Source organism: Rousettus aegyptiacus, unplaced genomic scaffold (assembly GCF_014176215.1).
Source record: "Rousettus aegyptiacus isolate mRouAeg1 unplaced genomic scaffold, mRouAeg1.p scaffold_m13_p_5, whole genome shotgun sequence".
NCBI lineage: Eukaryota > Metazoa > Chordata > Mammalia > Chiroptera > Pteropodidae > Rousettus > Rousettus aegyptiacus.
The window spans coordinates 108,161,489-108,180,796 of record NW_023416308.1 but is presented as its reverse complement, the minus strand read 5'-3'; the positions used below and the strand labels follow the sequence as shown (position 1 = coordinate 108,180,796).

At 51.5% G+C, this 19,308-nt stretch overlaps 1 protein-coding gene and 1 long non-coding RNA gene across 3 annotated transcripts in view; one reads left to right on the top strand and one right to left on the bottom strand.

The window, feature by feature from the left end:
- The window catches only part of CREB3L1 (cAMP responsive element binding protein 3 like 1), a 33,111-nt gene extending 14,087 nt beyond the window's left edge, over positions 1 to 19,024 (bottom strand). Inside the window, exons 1-2 of one of the 2 annotated variants that reach the window (XM_016146753.2) lie at positions 18,494 to 19,024; positions 4 to 232 (exon numbers count right to left, since the gene is read on the bottom strand). In XM_016146753.2, coding sequence (XP_016002239.1) covers positions 4 to 232; positions 18,494 to 18,595 — 331 coding nt within the window. In that variant the 5' untranslated portion in view covers positions 18,596 to 19,024. Of the gene's footprint in view, positions 1 to 3; positions 233 to 2,735; positions 2,865 to 18,493 lie in introns of those variants that run through there. The other variant, XM_036220941.1, reaches the window with a different exon arrangement.
- Positions 3,455 to 6,098, top strand: LOC118602841. Its single transcript, XR_004950886.1, has 2 exons — positions 3,455 to 3,733; positions 4,207 to 6,098. It is a non-coding gene; the product is annotated as an uncharacterized LOC118602841 (long non-coding RNA).
- Positions 19,025 to 19,308: the final 284 nt, after the last annotated feature.

Here is a 19,308-nt window from a genome sequence, read left to right as displayed (position 1 = left end):
TACCTTGGGTGGTGTCCTCCATCTTGATGGGCACAAGGGGACTCTGAGGCGCTGAGTCACCGCTCAGGGAGTAGCTGTGCTCAGCCTGGATGCCTGGTGTAGGGGAGTCCAGTTCCATGTCCAGTAGAGGGCTCTTCTCATCCAGCACAGGGTCATCAAAGAAACTGCTGAACAGGTCGTTGGAGAAGTCTTCCATGTTCTCCGCGAAGTGGTCCAGGTGCTCAGGGAAGTGCTGCGGAAGGATGAGGGGAGAGGTGGGGCATCAGCTGAGCTCGAGAAGGGGGTGCAGATGCTGCAGTGGTGGTACCTCCAGTCCTGCCACCAACACCACTGTCCCTGCAACTTCCCCATTACTCATTCCGCCATCATTAATACCACCACCAGCACCACCAACCTCCCCACTACCCACATCACCAGTACCAACTATTATCATTTCTATTATTACCGGCACCACTGTCATCACATGACCTCCACCGCCACCTCCACTGCCATTTCCGGCTTCACTACCATTAACCTCAAGAGTAAGCTGTGGATGGCATCAAAGTCTCCCTAGACCAGGTGACGGACGCAGGGCCCTAGTTCTGGCTCTGTGACCTTGGTCATATCACTTAGATTGCCTGAGTCTGTCCCATGGCTCACCCTATTTCCTTCATGAGAGGACTGAGTAAAAGAACAATTGTGTGCTCATGCTGGCAAGTTTGCGCCTCAAAGGCAGTGTTAGTGACTTCGGCATTACCTTTTGCTGGGATGCGTGGTGGTGGGATTATCGAGGCATCCACTTCCCTCATATTAGCACAGTCCCCACCTGTCCTCACACCTCCAGCATTTTCCTTTTCCAAGTCATTTTTTATCCCAAGAGATTAGGCTCTGGCATCATATTATCTGGATTCAAATCCTGGCCTCCGTACTTCTAGCTATGACTCAGTGCCGTTCAAACTGTGGTGGTGACTCACTAACGAGTTGTGAAATCAATTTAGTAGGTCATGACCAGAATTTAAGAAAAAATAAAACAGAAAAAATAGAGTAGAAAGTATCAGAGTCCATAGTAGACAGAAAAGTTAAATACCTGGTGTCATTTAAAAAAAAATCTCCATTATGTCTGTGTCTTTACATCATTACATCTTGGTAATGATGTAAAATATATTTCTTAGAAACAAAAAAGTCTGAAAAATATTAGTCTTCGTAATGCTGGGAAAATTGATTAACCTAATTAATCTCTCTATGTTTCATTTCTTCTTTTATACAATGGGGATGATAATAGTTCCTCTCTGCTAGGATTACTGTGAGGATTAAACTAGTTCATACAGTTGACCCTTGAACGACATGGCTTTGAACTGTATAGGCCCACTATGCATGGATATTTTTCATCCTGTAAACAGATGATACAAACTTTTGGTATCGATAAGTACAGTAAGTACTGTAAATGTATTTTCTCTTCTTTATGATCTTAATAACATTTTCTTTTCTCAAGCTTACTTTACTGTAAGAATATAGCATATAATACATGTAACATACAAAATATATGTTAATCAACTGTGTATGTTATTGGTAAGGCTTCCAGTCAACAGTAAGGCTATTAGTAGTTAAGTTTTTGGGAGTCAAAAGCTACACACAGATTTTCAGTTGTGCCCCTAATGCCCATGTTGTTCAAGGACCAACTATATATGTAAAACATTTATAACAATACCTGTTACATAGTAATTACTCAACAAATGTTTCCTCTTATTGTTAATAAAGCACCCAATGGCTGGTACATATAGGCACTTATTTTTTTTTCTCTCTAAAGAATTATAAACATACAAGTAAATGTTACCATTGTTCATTCATTATTGATCAACTGAATGAGTTTGCTGATGGGTTGGAAGAGATGGTGGGGGAGATTTGCTTCGGTTCCTGGGGTTCCACCTGGTGAATGGTTAAGGACTGGCTTCTGGGGGATTGGTTGAGGTCTAGAGTTACTCAGAATACTCAAAGCCTGTCCCAGTCTAGAAGGGATGAGCAGAAAAGGCATCTGAGAATAAGGTTCAGAGCCACGTGTGCATCTGTCTGCGGGGAGCAGGGGATGAGCACAAGCTCTGCAGACAGACTTCCTCTTGACTCCTAGCTCCACTATTTGCTAAGTTATTTCACCTCTCTGTGCTTCGGTTTTCTCATCTGAAAGAGAGAATAATAATAGTTCCTACCTCATAATGTTGTCATGAGGATCCAATATTTGTGAGGTACTTAATAGTTACCTCATAGGATTATGAGGATAAAATGAATAAATACATAAAACATATGTATACATATAACACATTCATACATAAATGCAGTAAATACATCTAACACTTGGAATAACGCCTAGTATGTAGTGAGTGCTCAGTAATTGTTAGCCATTATTATGAGAAGCTTAACTCTGGGCCCAAAGTGAGCTGAGCTTGGAGCCAGTGTGGGGAGGTGGTCTGATCTCCCCAAGCAATGCATGCTCAGAGAATCCAGAAAAAAATGACTGAGGTTCTCTCTCCTCTTCCCAGGTTGTTGTGCCTTCATATGCACTATTTTATGCAGTCCTCACAATTACTTAATGAGATAAGGAAGTTGTTGCATATCTACATTTGACAGATAGAGACCCAAGGAGGCAAGTAGAACTGGGAAAAGCACACCATTACTCACTGCTCAGTCTTTCCCCAACTGCGGCAGACACTGCCGTTGGCCAGACAGTAAACTCCCTGAGGCAGGGTGTCTATCTTGCTCACCTGCTGGAGGGACAAGGCCTTCCTTGTATCCTAGAAGGCAATGCCACCAGTATATCAACTGTCCATCAATGCTTGGGTTGGGGAGGCAGTATGAGGAGGTCAGAGGCCTCGGCTGAACAAGTCTCTAAGAATAACTGTGATGCCAGATGATGGCCATTTACAGGGTACAACCACTCCCCCCAAACCACCCAGGCAGGGACAGGCAGGACTGTGCTAGCCACACCCTCTGCAGAGCCTGAGCCAGCACAGCTGGGGGAGCTTTGCCCCTGCTCTCTCTCTCTCTCTCAGGGTCTCTCGAAGGCCTGCTGTGGGGCTCAGTGGGAGGGGGTTGTGAAGAGAGGACAGGGCAGTGAGTCAGCTGCTAAGGTATTTCTCCAGCAGCTGCTTCTCAGGCGATAAGGGTTTGCCAAGCCCGTTCCTGGGGCCTGGGAAAGGAAAGATGCTTCCTCCAGTCTGAGCTGGGGTCCGTGAAGGCCTTGGCTCCAGGCACATGGGCCTAGTCCTTCTCAGAGACCCCTTTTGGGGTGCCTATAGGAACCTGCCAAGGGAGCTCAGTTGGTCCCCTTTTGGGAGCAGCCCCCACCTCACCTGCTGGAAATAGCAGCCAAGGCCCAGCAGGATGGAGCTTCCAAAGGGTGGGAGCCAAATGGAAGGGGAGGGCGGCCAAGGGGCAGGCAGGGTGGGGGTGGAGGACACTCGGAAAATCCAGTCTTTGCTTGGGACTTCCTTGTGAGCTGGGCCCACCTCTGGTGGCAACAGTGCTCATGTGTGCCATTCCGCTCCCCCCCTGGGCCCGCCCCCTGCTTGTGGGAGCATGCCAGAAGGGACTCCCTTTGGGGAACTTTTAGCAGCTCAGTTATGGTTGGTTTATATCATCAAGTTGGAGGCAGAAGGGACCTGATAAAGCTCACGGTCCACGCCCTCCTCCCCCATTTGCTAACGAGGAAACTGAGATCAAGAGAGGGAAAGCCACCTACTCAGGGTCACACAGTGAGCTGGTAATGCGGAAGGAAGGGGTTCTTCCCAGCTCTGGGGTTGATAAGATGTGGGGTACCTTCTCCTTCTTGTCTTTTCACTTCTTCCTCTCTGTTTACCCACCCTCTCCCCAGGCCTGGGAAGCCCTCTCTGGAGAGCTCAGGCTTCCTCAGCTCCAGAAGGACCCCTCTTTCCCACCGTAGCCACACCCAACTCTCCCTCCAGTTTACATACAAAAAGTTCAGGTTTCAGACTGATGGAAATTATCGGGGGCGGGGAGCAGTAAAAGAAATCTACAAACAGCAGGGGGTCGTGAATAGTCCTTCAGAGGGGGATAGGGTTCTACTGGGGATGAGCGGTCTACAGAGGTACCTTTCAAGGCAACTGGGGTGTGTGTGTGCGGGGCGGGGCGGGGGGGGGGCGGAGAATGGGAAGCCAGAGAGGAAATACTGTATTATGATTTGTTTCCCTCCTCGTTAAAGATTTTTTCCTACAGGCATGCCAACATAAGCTCCTTCTGAGCTGCCACGCGCAGCCAGCGCCGGCTCCACTATCTTGGAGGAGAAGACCGGGGCTCTCCGGCGTGGACTCTCCCTTCCCCCACCGCCCGCTCGACTGCAGCCCCTCCCTAAGCCGGTCTCTACCGCCGGCGCTTTAAATTTAAAGTAGGACCCGGGACCTGCCCGCGGGGCGCAGCCACAGGAGGTTAACACCGTGCACTTGGGGCCGCCCCGCGCCCAAAGCTGGCCTGCTCATTGGCGGAACCTGCAGAGCTCCTGGCCAATGGGAGGAAGCTGCGAGAAGCCTGCTTGCCGCAGCCGCGGCTGCGGGAGGGGGCGGGAGGAGGGCAGGGCTCTCGCCGAGGAGGATCGAGGGTCCAACAGACCGTCACGGGACAGGAAGAGCACGGTATACTGGGTCTGGCCTCGTGCCCCCTTCTGCGCCTGGGGCAGAGGCAGAAATGATCGTCTGGGTGGGCCCGGAGGTCCCATGGATCTCCTTGGACGCCCCGGCTCCAGGGGGAGGCCAGACCCCAAATCTTGCAGCTTTTTCTGGTCAGCAACTTCTGCCCCTTCACTAATAACCCTACCATGGGGCGCATTGTTGGGGCAGCGGGGTGTCGGTCCTTAGCGGGGGTGGGGGGACACTACCGAGCCGGCAGTAGGGCTGTCTGAGGCTTCCCTCAGTTCCCTCCCCTAATTCCTCCACTGGGGTCAACGCGGAGAGGGAAAATCTCTGGAGGTGCCGCTGTCTGCGAGGATGTGTGTGAGAGAAAGGGTCTCCCCCTGACCTGAGGTGGCTCAGAGAGTTCCCTTCCTTCCCTCATGCCCCTAGCCCTTTGATGCCTGCACCCCCATCTCTGATTTCTGCCCCTCCCCTGACCCAGGCTTATTCAGTTTCTGCTTGGGGAAAGGAGGGAGGAGACCAGAGTGGGTCTGGGTGGAGTTGTGGGGTAAGGAGTCAGGGGGAATCCTGGCCCTGACATTCCTTCTGAGACAGTTGAGCTCTAGGGAGAGATGGGAGAAGAGTCTTCTTACATTTCTCCCTTCCCTTCCCTGGCAGGCTGGGCCCCCACTCTTCACCGCCCCCCCCCCGCCATGCACACACTGACCCATACATTCCTGGACGGTTACTTGCCTCGTGGTCACTTGAAAATTGCCCCCATTACAAGCTAAAGGGCCATCAGTGTGAGTCACTGCTATGCCCAGTGTGTGTGTGTGTGTGTGTGTGTGTGGTGAGTAGGGTCAAGAGAGTACAGAGGGGCTTGGGGAAGGGGAGATGGGCCCCAGGTATTCAGTTGTCAAGCCTTTGTCCTTAAGCATCACCACCCAGGCATTGGGGGTTGCCTTCTCAGAGCTAGACCTGAAGGCTGTCTTGTGAAGGGGAAAGGCCTTGGACTCAGACTCAGGTGACCCCAGGAGCAGGTGGCGTTTTCTCTCTAGGCCTCAGTTTCCCATCTATTATAGTCTGTGCTCCTGTTGAGGCAAGGGTGGCAGGCGATGAGATAAACTAATCCTCAGAAAGTAGGCTCTTTTCTGCTGCCCTGGACTCTCTGGGGGAGTAGGAAGGGATGGAGCCAGTTCTCCCTGTCCCAGAAACCAGCCCCTCCTTGAGCCTTCCTGGCAGGGCCAGGGGCTTAAGGGGAGCACATTGTTCCAACCTCCGACCTCACTCATCCCCCATTCCCCACAGGCCCAGGGAAGGCGGCTGCTGAGGTTTCATATTTTCTCTCTACTGAACTATTCACCACAGAGCCCAAGTCCAAAAAAGCAGAAATGCTTCTGTGTGTGTGTGTGCGTGCACATGTCACATGCTATACAGACATGGGCTGTGAGGTTCCTACCTACACAGGGAAACATCACCCAATGTAAGTTCCACACCCATGGACACAGACAGTTCCATATACAGCCTGGCATAGGTGCTAATGCACAGTCATGGACTCACACAGGCGGACACAGGCAGGCACTAACACAGACCTAATGAGGGCACACTCCTCAGATGTGATCAGACAGACACAGGCTCCCATATGTGCACACATGTGCAGTCACCCCCGACACAGTCACAGATGTGGACATGCACACTCTCACATGGACGCCCGCAAAATCTCACACGACCACAGAACTAAATGCTGACTGCGCCAAGCCACGTGCCTGAGATGGCTGAATCATGTGACCCCCAGCAAGGGAGTTTTGGGAGTCTCAGGCTTGCCTGGGGCTGGGATAGTGAGGGCCAGGACTGGAGGAAGGGGGAATGCGAATGCAGGGACTGAGCTTTTCTGTGCACGTGCGCTCGAGAAAGGAAGGGAGAGAGGAAAGGGCAGGTTGGCACCCACCAAAGGTCGCTTCTGTGTAGAGCAGGGTCCAGGGGGAGGGCGTGCGTTTTCTCCAGCCCCCAGCCCTTTTAGCCTGGCTTTCTAGTTCCCCCTTCCGACACTGGTGACCCTTCTCGGGCCAGGACGTGGATCCCTCAGGAAAGTGGAGAGCTGGCCTGCAGGTACCTACCCAGCCCCTGGCGTCTTCTGACCAGGCAGCCCATGTGCTGTGGCACAACCTGGCGTGGATGCCAGGTACTGTGTGGGCAAGAGGAAGCGATGGCAGTGAGTGCCGCCGCCCAGGGCTGGGATTAGCTGTGATTGGCACCACTAAGGGCACAGCAGCCCACGATTTGGCTGTCGGAGATGTTGTTCTATAGGCAGTGGCCAGAGGATCCCTATGGGACAGCTCAGGACACTGAAGACTAAGTGCCAGGGCTGGCGCTGGGGACCTCTGGAGAGGATAAAGGCATCCCATCACATCCGTTTATTCATTTGTTCAGTATTTACTGAGTACCTACTGTGTGCCCAGCCCTGTGGATACAGAGATAAACAATCCATGCTCACAAAAGGTTTCTGACTAGTGGTGTGACTACTTCATTTATGAAGGTAGGTCTAAGGCTTGAATTCTGATCTGTCTCCTGAGCATTCTCCACCTTGCATCAAGAGGGATCTTTAAACACAAATATGACTATGGGACTCCTCTGCTCAATACCCATTGATGACTCCTTACTGCTCTTAAGATGGTTTCCCAGTTCCTTAGTGTAGCTTGAAATGATCCAGCCATGTTGTCTTTATGTCCTGATGTGTCCAATTCTCATCTGTATCCCTAAAGCCTTGCATCGGTCCCAGTACATTGTAGATATTCAGATGTTTGCTGACTGACTGGCTGACTGAATGAGTGGCTAAATGAAGGAATGTGCCAGTGAGCTGAAGAACTGAGGCCTTTTTTCTACAGCTGAGCCTCCAAGAATGACTGCCCTGAATTCCACTCTGGTGCCAGCTTGCTCGCGCTCCAGGCAGAGTTTCCATGTGCCTGGACTCCGTCCCTCGGCTCCTCCTTATTGGGGCTTGTTGTACCCATTCTCCAGGTTTTTCTTCCTCAAGGCCTTTTTGTTGTTAAGCCCCAGCTAGACCAGGTACATGGGAACCACAGCCCCCTACTCAGCACTGGAGGAGCTGCCTCAGGCTTAGGCCCGGTCCAAGAATATAAACAGAGCCCAGTGGCCAACCGGCTGAACTGCGCTCCCAGCCTTTGGCCAGCTGGAAGGCCCTCCTTGGCTGGAGCCTGCCACCGGGCTCTGGCTGGAATTCCCTTGGCCTCTTCCCTCTCCTCAGTTCACTCAGCATTCAAGCTTTGGCTTCCTCAGCGTCCTGGCCTGTCTGAGTTGTCCTCAGGTTTTATTTTTGGAAGAAGCTCATTCTCTCTCCTTATTTACTCCCTTCTTTTAGGGAAGGTGTGGGACCCCTGGGCCCGGCTGGGGATCAGGCTGTGACTCCAGCCCCTGGGGTCTGGACCTCTATGGGGACTTCCAAAGACCCCTGCCCCATCTAATGCTTAACAGCCAGATGCCTCTGCCTTCCTTCCCCAACTCAGTGTATGACTAATGCCTGCCCCTGCCCTTCTTGAAGATCCCCATGATAGCCAAAAGAAATCATTACGATTTTAGAGCTCAAAGGAATTCTAGCATCATTAGGTCCATTTCCTTTTATTTGCAGAGGCAGTGTAGTTCAATGGTTATGAGTGAGGGAGACAGACAGACCCGGTCTTAATCCTGGCTCTGCTACCTATTATGTAGCCTTGGGCATATTACTTAACCTGTCCAAGCCTCAGTCTCAGCTATAAAATAGGGGCACTTATATCTACCCTACCAGATTGCTGTGAGGATGAAATGAGATAACATTTGTAAAGAGCTTTATACAATGCAGGACACATAGAAGGCTCTCATTAAATGTAGCTGTCATTATTACAGAGAGGAGAACTGAGAGGACTCGCCCAGGATCACACAGCTCAAGGTAAGCAGTCATTTCCAGAGTCTTTCCTCTGTCTCCATCTCCCTTCCAAGGAGAAGGGAAGGGGCTGGCATCTGCCCAAAGGAGGAGTCTCCTTGAGCCAGTTGCTTGGGCAAACCCCTGGGTCTTCCAGGTCTGTCTCCTACCACCAGCCAAGGCCCTCCTCTGGGGTGGGCATTTTCACCGCTGCCCCGGGGGCCTCTTTCTTGTTCACTGAGGGTAAGGGGTTCAGGGAAGAGAACCCAGCACTTAGCCCCAAGGTGGACCCCAGGCCAGTAGGACTCAGAGGAGGGGGAAAACGCTGGGTCCTGACATCACAGAGCAGAGAATCTGGAGCCACAGCCATGCAGGCCAGCTGGGGCCCTTCCAGCGCGTCCAGATGTCTCAGGAATGTGCTGAGCTGGGAACTACCTCGCTCCTTTCCTCACCACCCCCAACCCCTCATCCCCTCATATGCTTGCTCAAGCACTGCCTTCACCACTACCCCTCCCCTTTTCTGTCCTTCCTCTTTCATCTCTCCATGGGAGGGCCTCAGTCCACTGTCCCTCAGATGCCTTGCCACAGTCCACCTCCCTCTCAGACTTCTGAAGGGGTCACTGGAGGCAGGAGCCCTTCCGCTTCTGCAGACCCCATGGGCTGACCATGTCGGGTGGGGGGGGGGAATGGGAGCCTGAGCTAACTGGGAGGGAAAGTTCTGAGCAGATAGTACATGCCAGATCCCCAATGTGGAACTGATTTGCAGCCCTGGGAGAGGAAGGGGTGAAGGCTTTAGGGCGGCAGAGGGCAGGGCTGGGCTTCTTCTCTGGGAGGATGATGAAAGGAGCTCTGGGCATCTAGTCCCAGCTGATGGGTGGGAGGGCCAAGGAGGTGAGGTGCCAGGCTGGGCTGGGCTCAGAAGGAGGGCTCAAATCCTTCTAGGTCTCTGGGGCCAATAGGGGCATGCTTTGCCTGATAGTGGAGGGTCCTGAGCTACAGGAGGGGTAGGAGAACCTTGTTAGTATCCCAGGGTTGGACCAGGAGGAAGGACGTGGTTCAAGCCAGGGCTCTCAGCATGAAGAGGGACAGCCTGTCCCTCTGCAAAGGCGGAGTTGCCTTAGACCTCCCCAGGTCAGCCTGGCCTGAGTGCTGGGGATGAACGAGCCAGAAGGGAACTGGTACTCCTGGCCCAGTGAGAAAGTCACATCAGGGCAGAGGGTGGAAGTCAGCTGCTGCCTTGGGCTGCTCTGGGCTCAGGGAGGGCTCACAATTCTATATTTTTTCGGGGAGGGTCTTTCATCATCCAGACAGGCTGACAGCTGACAACCCCCTAATGGACTCTAGCTCTCCCAGCACTAAGACAGTTCAGAGTTCCTATGACCACCACCATGTCTAGCTCAAAACTGTCACTGGCTGCCTCCTGCCAGTTGATAAAACTCCCAGCTCTTACGTTCTGCATTCAAGGTCTGTTGTAAAAGGACCTTGACTTATCACTATAGCTGGAGCCACTCATCTTTGTCTTCCCTTCAGCCTGGTTGAATGACTACTCCCAGCTACTTGAACCTGCTGTGAGTTCCACTGTTGCAGGACCTTTGCTTGTACCCTTCCTTGTTCCTGGATGCCCTTGCTCTTTATCTTCCTATTCCAACTCCTATCATCCTATAAAGCCCAATTTGGATGCCACTTCCTCCAGGAAGCCTCCCTTGATCACCCAGCTGGAAGTGTCCTCTCCCTCTTGTACCACTATAGCACTTATAGACTGTTAGGTCACTGGCTAATATCATGCCTTGAACTCTAATTATGCATAATGGGACCCATATCTCACTCTAAACTTGAACCTCCTTGAGGGGAGGATATAGGATAGAGTTTATCTACAGAGCCTCACACAGGGCCTAATAGTAATGATATGCCTAATAGTAATTCCTAATAATAATGATAATAATAATAGCTAACATTTTTGTCCCAGGCTCTATCCTAGCTCCTTCCACACAGTATCTATCTAATTTAAGTTTCAGAAGATTAGGTAGGTACTGTTAGTGCCACCCTTAGTGGCTGAGAAAACTAAGGCACAGAGAAGTTAAGTAGCTTACCCAGGTTCATTCAGTTAGCAAGAGGTTGAGCCAGAATTTAAACCCAAGCTCTGATTGCAGAGCTTGTGCTCTTAAGCACACACAACACTGGTTGTTGAAGGAATGGTTGATACCTTGCTGCCCCATCCTAACACCTAGTACAGTACTAGAAACAAAATATGGGCCCCCTGCCTACTCCATGCACTGGGTCCTCACTGGGGCCCTCGTTTTGCTTATCCCTGGTCATCCCTCTCCTGATGCCCAGAAAGACAGAGCCCTGAGAAGGGGCCCAGCATCTCTTGGCTTTGTCCAAAAGAGTTTTCAAGCTCCAGAGAGGTCAGATAGATAAGAAAATAAGGTTCCTATAATCAGGGCTCAGCTCAGGGATGGAGAAGGTGAGACATCCTTCCAAGGGCTTTCCAGTGCTGGGGACCTTCCTTTCAGGTAATGAGAGCAACAATCAGGATAAAAGCAGCAACAACAACTATTGTTTAGAGAGGGTTTACTATGTGCCACACACTGTGCTAGGCTTTTTACAAGAGTTATCTAATTGAATTTTCATCCGAACCCTACGTTCTACGATCACTCCAACTTTAAGGAGGAGGAAAATAAGCTGGGAGAGGAGAAGGTACCGGTTCAGGCTCACACAGATGACAAACTGTGAGAGCCAGGGTTTGCTCCTGGGTCTGAGCAACTGAAGGTGACCATTAATGGCCATGCCACCCCACCTCAGATAAGGCTCAGCTCCCCATTCTTGTCTAGATATTGCCATTTGACCTGTGGATTCGCTGTCTAGTCAGGTCGGATCTGGGAGTAGATGCCAGGTCTCAAGACATTCCCGTTCAGAATCTGCCCAGAGTGGATGGATTCAGGGTTTCCAGCTCACTTCTTCCGACTCATGCGGCTTTGAGACACCAAGATATTCAAAGCTGAGTCTATTTTTTCAGCTGGGCAGTGAAGACTCAGGTGTCCATTTTCTTCTGCTTTATAATTCACATGCATGCATTATGTATATTCTTTTATGGGAACAATCTATTTCGTAATAGAAAAGGCCATCATGGTAAAGTGAGGGTAGATGTGGGATTTGGGTTAATATTCACTATTTAAATAAGTAAGTAAGTAAGTAAATAAATAAACTTCACTTTAAAAAAAAGTGCCATCGAAGCTGGAAGTGTGGCAGTGCCCTTTCTTCCACGATCCATCCACCTACCCCATTCATCCATCATCACCTCACCATTTCTTCCTTCCTTAGATCCAGCCATCCAGCCATCCAATAAATAAACATTTCCTGAGCACTTGCTCACTATAGCTATAACTACAGCCCATAGACAAAAATAACTGCGCGACACTCCCTGCCCTCAAAGAATTCTCAGTCTAGTTCAGCAGTGAGGAAGCTAAGGCCCAGAAGAAGGAAGTGATTTGCCCAAGGTCACACAGCGAGTTAGGGAAATGAAGGGCGGAGATTCCAGGCAGAGGGGGACACACGGGCGAAGGCCTGGGCCTGCCTGCCTCTGAAGCAATCCCTTCCATCGCTGCTTTAGAACTGCCTCCTGGCTCTCCTCAGGGGCCTGAAGAGCCTGTCTTACTCCACTGCTGCTTTCATTTTTGTTATTCTTTTGGAAGGGGAAGACGCGGACAGCTGTTGCTGTCCAGCTGTTATGTCGGACCACAGAGCCCAGCCCAGATGTGTCAGCCTCTCGGTGATGGGTGAAGTGGCTCCTGGGCCAAAAGCCAAGGGCCAAGGAAGCTGCAGTGAGGGCTCTGTCCCAGGAGAGTTGGGAGAGGAGGCACATTGAACTCAGTAGCAGGGAAGCCGATTATTGCTGCAGCTGTCCAGTTGGCCATGTGGATGATATGGTGTGTTGAGGTTAAAGGATCAGGATCTTTGACAGTCCAAGGGAATCAGTACTTTTAGCATGTTTTCTCTGATGATCAGAGTTGTGGGCCATATCTTGCCTCTCCCAGCTTCTTCTGAACCAGGTACCCCCACCCCTACCTTCTCCCTAGTCCTGGTCAAGTGTCCTGCCACTTACTCTGGCTTCCCTTACTCTGCTCAAGGGGGTTACATAGTGTTCCAGCCAGAGCAATGCTCATAGTCTTGACTATAACTCCACCCAAATCTTCCTCCTCCATCCTGCCCCCTGGAGTGCTGAGACTTCCAGAAGAACAGCCTGTTCTCCAGCATCTGGAGCTGGTTTCTTGAGGGAGGTTCAAGGGCAAGCCAGGCCCTAGAGGGGGATGCTGTGGGAGGGCCTCAGTACCAAGACTTATGGGGGCACATGAAATGCGGAGGGAAGCCACAAAGCAGGATGTCCTTCATCTTCCTCTCTCCTGGCACAGTAGCCACGTAGCCAGGCCAGATGGAGAGTCCTGGGAGCTGCAGAGAGCAAAGGTCTGAGTTTCCAGGTGGGCGAGGGAGCAGCATCCCAGAGTGAGCGTGAGGAGAGGGCACTGGATGGGATGTGGGGCCTCTCCTCTCACTGGCCAGGCAGCCTGCTCGCTCTGCTTCTAACTCTCTAGGCGACCACAGTACCCCAAGGATAGGAGTAGGTGAGGATGAAGGTGGGGCCCCTTTCATATCTGATATCCCAAACTTTCCTTCCTCTAGAGAGCAAAGTTCACACCAGTACAAGAGCAGAAGAAAAGACAGTTCTGCCCCTTCTTTGACTCACTCCATGGGACCCTGGACCCAAGAACAAAGTTAAGATGTCCCCTCTTCTCTAATTCTCAGTTTTTCATCAGCACAGGGGACAACGATGTCTCAATGAAAGGGGCATAGCTTCAGCTCTTCCTGCTGCAATGTTTTCCAGTAATTCCTTTTCCAATGTGGATGGAGACATTGGGGAGGGAGGGTGCAGAGGTCGCCTCCGCGGAGAAACCTTCTGTGACCTCCAGCTCAGCTGGTTGCTCCTCCTCAGGCTCCCGCAATGCTCCATCATGGTGCCTCTTCTCTTTCCCTCTCTGTCTCTCTCATTTAGCTGCGAGCGGCCAGAGGTCACTATGTATAGTGACTGGCATAGGTGCTCCTTCGGTGCCCAGTTATTAAAGGACAAGACGTGTGTACTGAGGAACAACCAAATGAATCCCCAGCTGGCCCAGGGAAGCCGGAGGGACCTCAGAGCAGATCAGGGCACAGACAGCATCTTCCTGGGATCCAGCATCCCCATCACCCTCAGGGCCAGGCCCAGAACCTCAGGGCCCCTTCCAGAATTATCAGTATCTTATTGATTACCCAGGCCTGTCTTTTAAAAAAACATTCTCTCCTTTCCCTTACAGGGATTGTCCCGGTCTGAAGTAGTTTTCTTTACAAATACAGTAAATCTTTGAAATGGAGCAAAGTCCACTACAATGTGACCAAACCTTGGCTTCTGTCCTACGCCTGGGGTGCATCTCAAATAAAGGTGGGTAAAACTCTTATCTGTGGGGTTGATAAAGAATTGACTGCTTCATGCTCCTTGAGAACTTTCTCAGTTTGGTTTGCTACAGGCAGTAAGTTTTCACAATCTTTACTTTTGTGCTTTTTATGATAGTACAGATTCACTAAAAATATTGTTTTTCATTGATCCTATAATACCATAACTCCATATTTTACATGATTGAAAACTGGGACTTGGCTTATTGCTTTATGGTAGAATTTTACTATATTATGCACTATTTTGTATCATGGTACCGTGCTAGGTTTCTGGCAATGAACAAAACTGACATGATGTCGGTTCTCATGGAATGTGATTTTTCACAGAGGAAATGGACAATAAATCAACACAAAAACTGCAAACTTAGATAAGGACTATGAAGAAACCAAAGGACTGAAACAGAAAATTACAGAGGGTCCCAACTGAGGGGGTTGGGGAGCCTTCTTTAAAGCGGTGACCTTTGAGCTGAGGAAGATGAGATGGAGCGAACTGCAGGGGAAACACTCTAGATGGCAGGAACAGCATGTGCAAAGGCCCTGAGGCAGGGCTACGAAAGACTTAGTTTTAAGTTGGTGATTGTGGATCCAGGAGTCTCAAAGCAACTTGAACAAGAAGAAACAGGGAAAAATGGAAGCCAGTGCTAAAGTCTGAGGCCTAAACCACAAGGTCAAATCTACTGTGGTTCAGTCAGCTCTAGGCTGTCCTGAACCAGGGGCTTGTGGGGGCCTATGCCACACACAGGATGGCTCAAGGCAATGACAACGCATTGGAAAGCGTGCAGAGCTCGTCCTGAATTTTAGAAACAGTGCAGGCTGCAGGACTCTGATGGCTGGAAGTAAATGAGCTTAAGCACCCTTTTTCCTCCCCTCTATAAAATGTGGGGTCTGGCCTGGGCTCCCATTCATTCATTCATTCAGCAGTGGTTGGTTGGGGCCTATTCTGTGCCGAGCACTGTGTGTGGCACCGAGGATACAGCAGCGGACAAGACAAATAAACCCCTGCTCTCAAGGAACTCATATCCCAGTAAGGGAAGCAAAAACAAAATTAAAACCCCCTGTCCCAAACAAACTCAATGTTTTAGAGGAGAAAGAGGTTGGTATCCAGGGAGAGTCTCTCTTCCTGAATAGGAGCCCTGAGATTTGGGCTCCTTCATTAGTTTTTCTCCATTAGTTCTTTTCTAGTAGATTCTATTCTGAGACCAGAGTGCCTTGGCCCTTGGGTCCTTTTTCCTGTTGGTGAGAATTTAAAGAGAAACATGCATGAGCACACACACTCACACCCCTCCCCATTTAAAGCTGTGAAAGGCCCACACACAGACATAGGAACATTCAAACTCGCATACTTCTCTAATCTCCCTAAATCCCCCCAAGCCTGGGGTGGTGGTGATGGTGGTTCTCTGCTTCCCCATTTAGCTCAGGAGAAGCCAGTCTTGGGGCTGGCGAGCAGTGATCAAGCTTGGCCCTCACACCTCCTTTCTCCCGGGCTGGTGCCTGGGTTCCTGTCATTCCCATACCTGGCCTCCCCAGCTGCTGGGAGGTATATGAGTGTGCTGGGCAAACATCCTCCAAGCTTCCTGCTGCTCCCCTCTGAGACAACAGAACTCTTCCTCCTCCTTCTCTCCACACCCTCCCAGCTGGGGCTTCTCTGGGATCTAAAGCCATTTTCCCTCTAGAGAAACCAGAGTCATCCCTTCCCCTTAGCTAGAGGAATGAGGCAAGAAGATACAGACCTAGTCCCTATCTGGAGACATAACCTGTTCTCCCTCTGGTCCTTTATCCCACCCAGTTCCTTGAGCACCAGATCCTCTCATACCTGCCTGGGGGCTGAAGAATCACAGAGTACAGGGAAGAGGGCTCTAGAGCGGCCACATGGGGAGCTGTAGGAGAGTGGGGTGGGGAGGAGAGGAGAGGAGAGGCCCCCACATCTGGCAGGAAGGGCAGCCCCTTCTGAGGGATTCTCTGAGAATCACATAGACAAGATTGCAATAGCACGAAGATATCTCCACAGAAGGAAAAATAAAGTACCTCTGGCCATTTCCAAGCACACTTGACTTTTTGCTTACTTATTCTCCTGTCTCTATCCAAGAGAATATGTGTTTCTTACATAGTAGTGTTCAGGGTGAGCATACTTATTGATGTTTGCTTTTTGCACAGAGCAACAGAGCACATGCGACTTATTGGCCTTTATCTGGATTTTTCAGAAGGATAGTGAATACCATGCTCTTTATCTTCCAGACTGAGAAGCACACAGACTCCATCCCTTTTGATCTTTAACCCTGGAAATATTTTCCTATCCTCATGCAGAATGAAGAGGGAGTTGGGGGTGGGGTTGACATGGGGTCCCAGCTGGAAGAGACCTTAAACATCTAAATGAAAGCACCAGAGAAGGAAAGTGACTTGCTCAAAGTCACATAGCAACCTCTACCTGAGTAGTCCTTACTGCCACCCTCTCTAGTCTCTGGAGCAAGTTAACTATGAAAACTTACCTGCCAGGCATCACCCTACATTAATCTTTAATTAAGTTTGTTACTAAGTCTCTACAATAACACTATGGGGAAGGTTCTATATCTCCATTTTCAGATGAGGAATCCAAGGCCCAGAGGAAGAAAAGTTGCTCGTCTGAACTGCCCAGCCGGCTGGTGGCAGAAGTACAGCTAGAACCAAATTTCCCAGTTCCCAGCCCAGGAGTTCATTCTCTCTCCTCTTAGAAATCCTTTCCTCACCCCCTGCCTGGCCTGGCCTGGCCTAGGCCCCAGGTCGAGAACTTCCCCAGCAGGGCTTTCCCTACCCCGTCCCAGTGCTGGATACCACTGTCTGATCATGCCTCCTTTTCTGCTCTGGCCTAAGGCCCAGATGAGCAGCTGGGATGCAAGGCTGAATGGAGCAGCAGGAAGAGGCTGTAGGCGGCAGAGTTCATTCAGAAGAAAGGCCAACTGAGAGCTGCTGAGGGCGAGGGAACCTCACATCAGGTCTCCACAAAGCCCCTTGTCTGCAAGGGTACAAGCTCCAACAAGCCTCCTCTCTCTGACCAGTATCTGTTATTAATTCCGGGAAGGGTGTGTGGAACCCAGATCCCTGTCACTTTATTCCTAGGATCTGTGCCAGGCCATCCTGAGAAAGACCTGATCCAACTTTTGCGCGCTTCATAGACAAAGAAACTGAGGCCCAGAGCCGGAGGGCATGGCCCAGGCTCACAGTGGGAGGCAAGACTAGAACCCAGGTCTCCTCACAACCAGTTCAAGCCCTCCTCCACTTGGCCTGTCTGCTGGAGAAGGCTCCCCAGGAGCCTTCCTCAGAGAGCATGGTGACCGAGCTCTGTTGCCTAATGAAGGACAAGGAGACCTCATACCCATGCCTCCCTGACTTAGGTTCCTATCCCGTGGCTGGTTTCCCTACCATCAGTCTAGTGAACAGGGACAGGTAGATGGAAGTCCAAGATACCCAATCCTTTAAGTCTACGCATTTGGCTCTTGTCTGGCCAAGTTTATATTAGTTCCAGTAGGTAGAAGTCAGCAAGTAGAGACCCTTGAGGTGATATTTGGATGTGTGTGTTTGTGTGTGTGTATGTGTGTGCACCCAGACTGGTGGGTCACTGCATGGAGGGATCCTATGAGATTCCCCAAGCTGCCCACATTTCAACTGAACCCAAATATATTTTCCCAGTTACTGAGCCCATGCCCCTCCCTCAGCTGAGCCTGAGAGAGGGAGGGAAGGAAGAAGAGAGAGAAGCCACGTTTCCTTAGGGAGGGAAGGGGAGAAAGAAAAAGAAGACAAATCCAGAGATAGAGACAGAGATAGTCAAGGAAAGAGAGACAAAGTCAGTGAGACACGAGGGACAGAGAAACAGACCTAGAGACACAGAGATGGGGAGAAAGACCTTCCTCCTCTTGAGCGATTGCCCCGCGCTGCTCTGACCAGCTGAGTGTCAGGTCCCTCGCTGTGGGGGATCTCAGGTCTGACTTTGGGGTAGCCGCGGCGGTACCCCTAAGTTTAAGGGTCTGATTTGGAGCCTGGGTCTGGCTCTGCTTCCCACCCCGAAGGGGCGTTGGGTGTCTGGCCCTCGGAACGCTTCCCTGTGCGCCTCCCAGCGGAGAACCAGCTTCAGGTCCACTATGCGCCCAGCCTGGTCCTGGAATCCCGGGTTGGGACAAAATTGGTGTCTCCAGCTCATATCTGAGAATCGGATAGCTTCAGCGCCTCGACGTCCCCTTCCCCTAGAAGGCGAGGGACACTGCATCCACCGATGGACCCTCCCCTCCCAGGAGCGGCGCGCACTGGCACGGGCTCAGAGGCTCTGGTCCAGGCTTGGGGACTAGGGAGGTGTCGAGGGATCTAGTCACCAAATCTCAGAGTTCTAAGCACGTGTCCCTTCGGGGGACCATGCAGTCAGCCCCTTCCTCTGTTTCTGCCCAGTGACGTGCAGCCCCATCTTTCGGGGCTCAGGCAAGCGTCAAAGAGGGGTGCGGAGTGGTGGGAGGGGGACGCAGACCCTTCATCTTACCGCATTGTTGAGGAAATCCGACTCGTTCAGATCCCCCAAGTCCAGGAAGCTGGATCCGGGGAACAGCCTGTCGGCCGGGAAGGGTTCTAAGACGGCGTCCATCGCGGCTGGCTCCGGAGACCCCCTTCGGCTGGGCTTCCCTTACTCCAGGGCGGCGGCGCGCCGGGCCCAGAGCTCCTGTCTGAGCACTGGCAAGCGGGCGGGGCAGGTCCGGGGCGAAGCCCCGGGGGAGGGGCGGGCGGAGGCTGCACGGCCCGGGGTAGGGGGTGCAGGGGGCGCGGGGGCCTTAGGGCAGCTGTGCACAGCGAGCTGGGCTCAGGAGCCCCGGGAACACCGCGGGCATTTAGCCGACTCCTCCTCCTCCAGCTCCTCCGGGGACACAGCTGGCTTCCATGGGGAGCCCGGGAGTGGGGCTGAGGGCTTGAGGAGCCCCCTAGACAGGGTGGGAGCCCAGGGTGGGGGAGCTGAGCGCTCCCCCGAGAAAGGGTGGCGGCCGAGCGCTCTGCTCTCTCTGCGTCTCCCTCTGCTCGGCTTCTGTCACTTTTCTCTGTGAAACTGGGAACCCCTGGCCGTTTAGCCCAGCTGGCCGGGGCGCCACGCCCCCACGTCAATATTCACAATAATTTCATATTAATGAGAAGAGGGAGTGGCCCGAAGAATTGTCCCTCCTCTTTTAAAGAGACAAGCTAGTCTTTGCCAATCTCTATTCTCTGCATACTCAAGATAGGGACTTGAAGCAAATTCGTCCTGTAGCCAATAGTTGTGTTATTGGAATCTCCACATCTTGGTAAGGCTTTGCCAACCACTCTCCCATA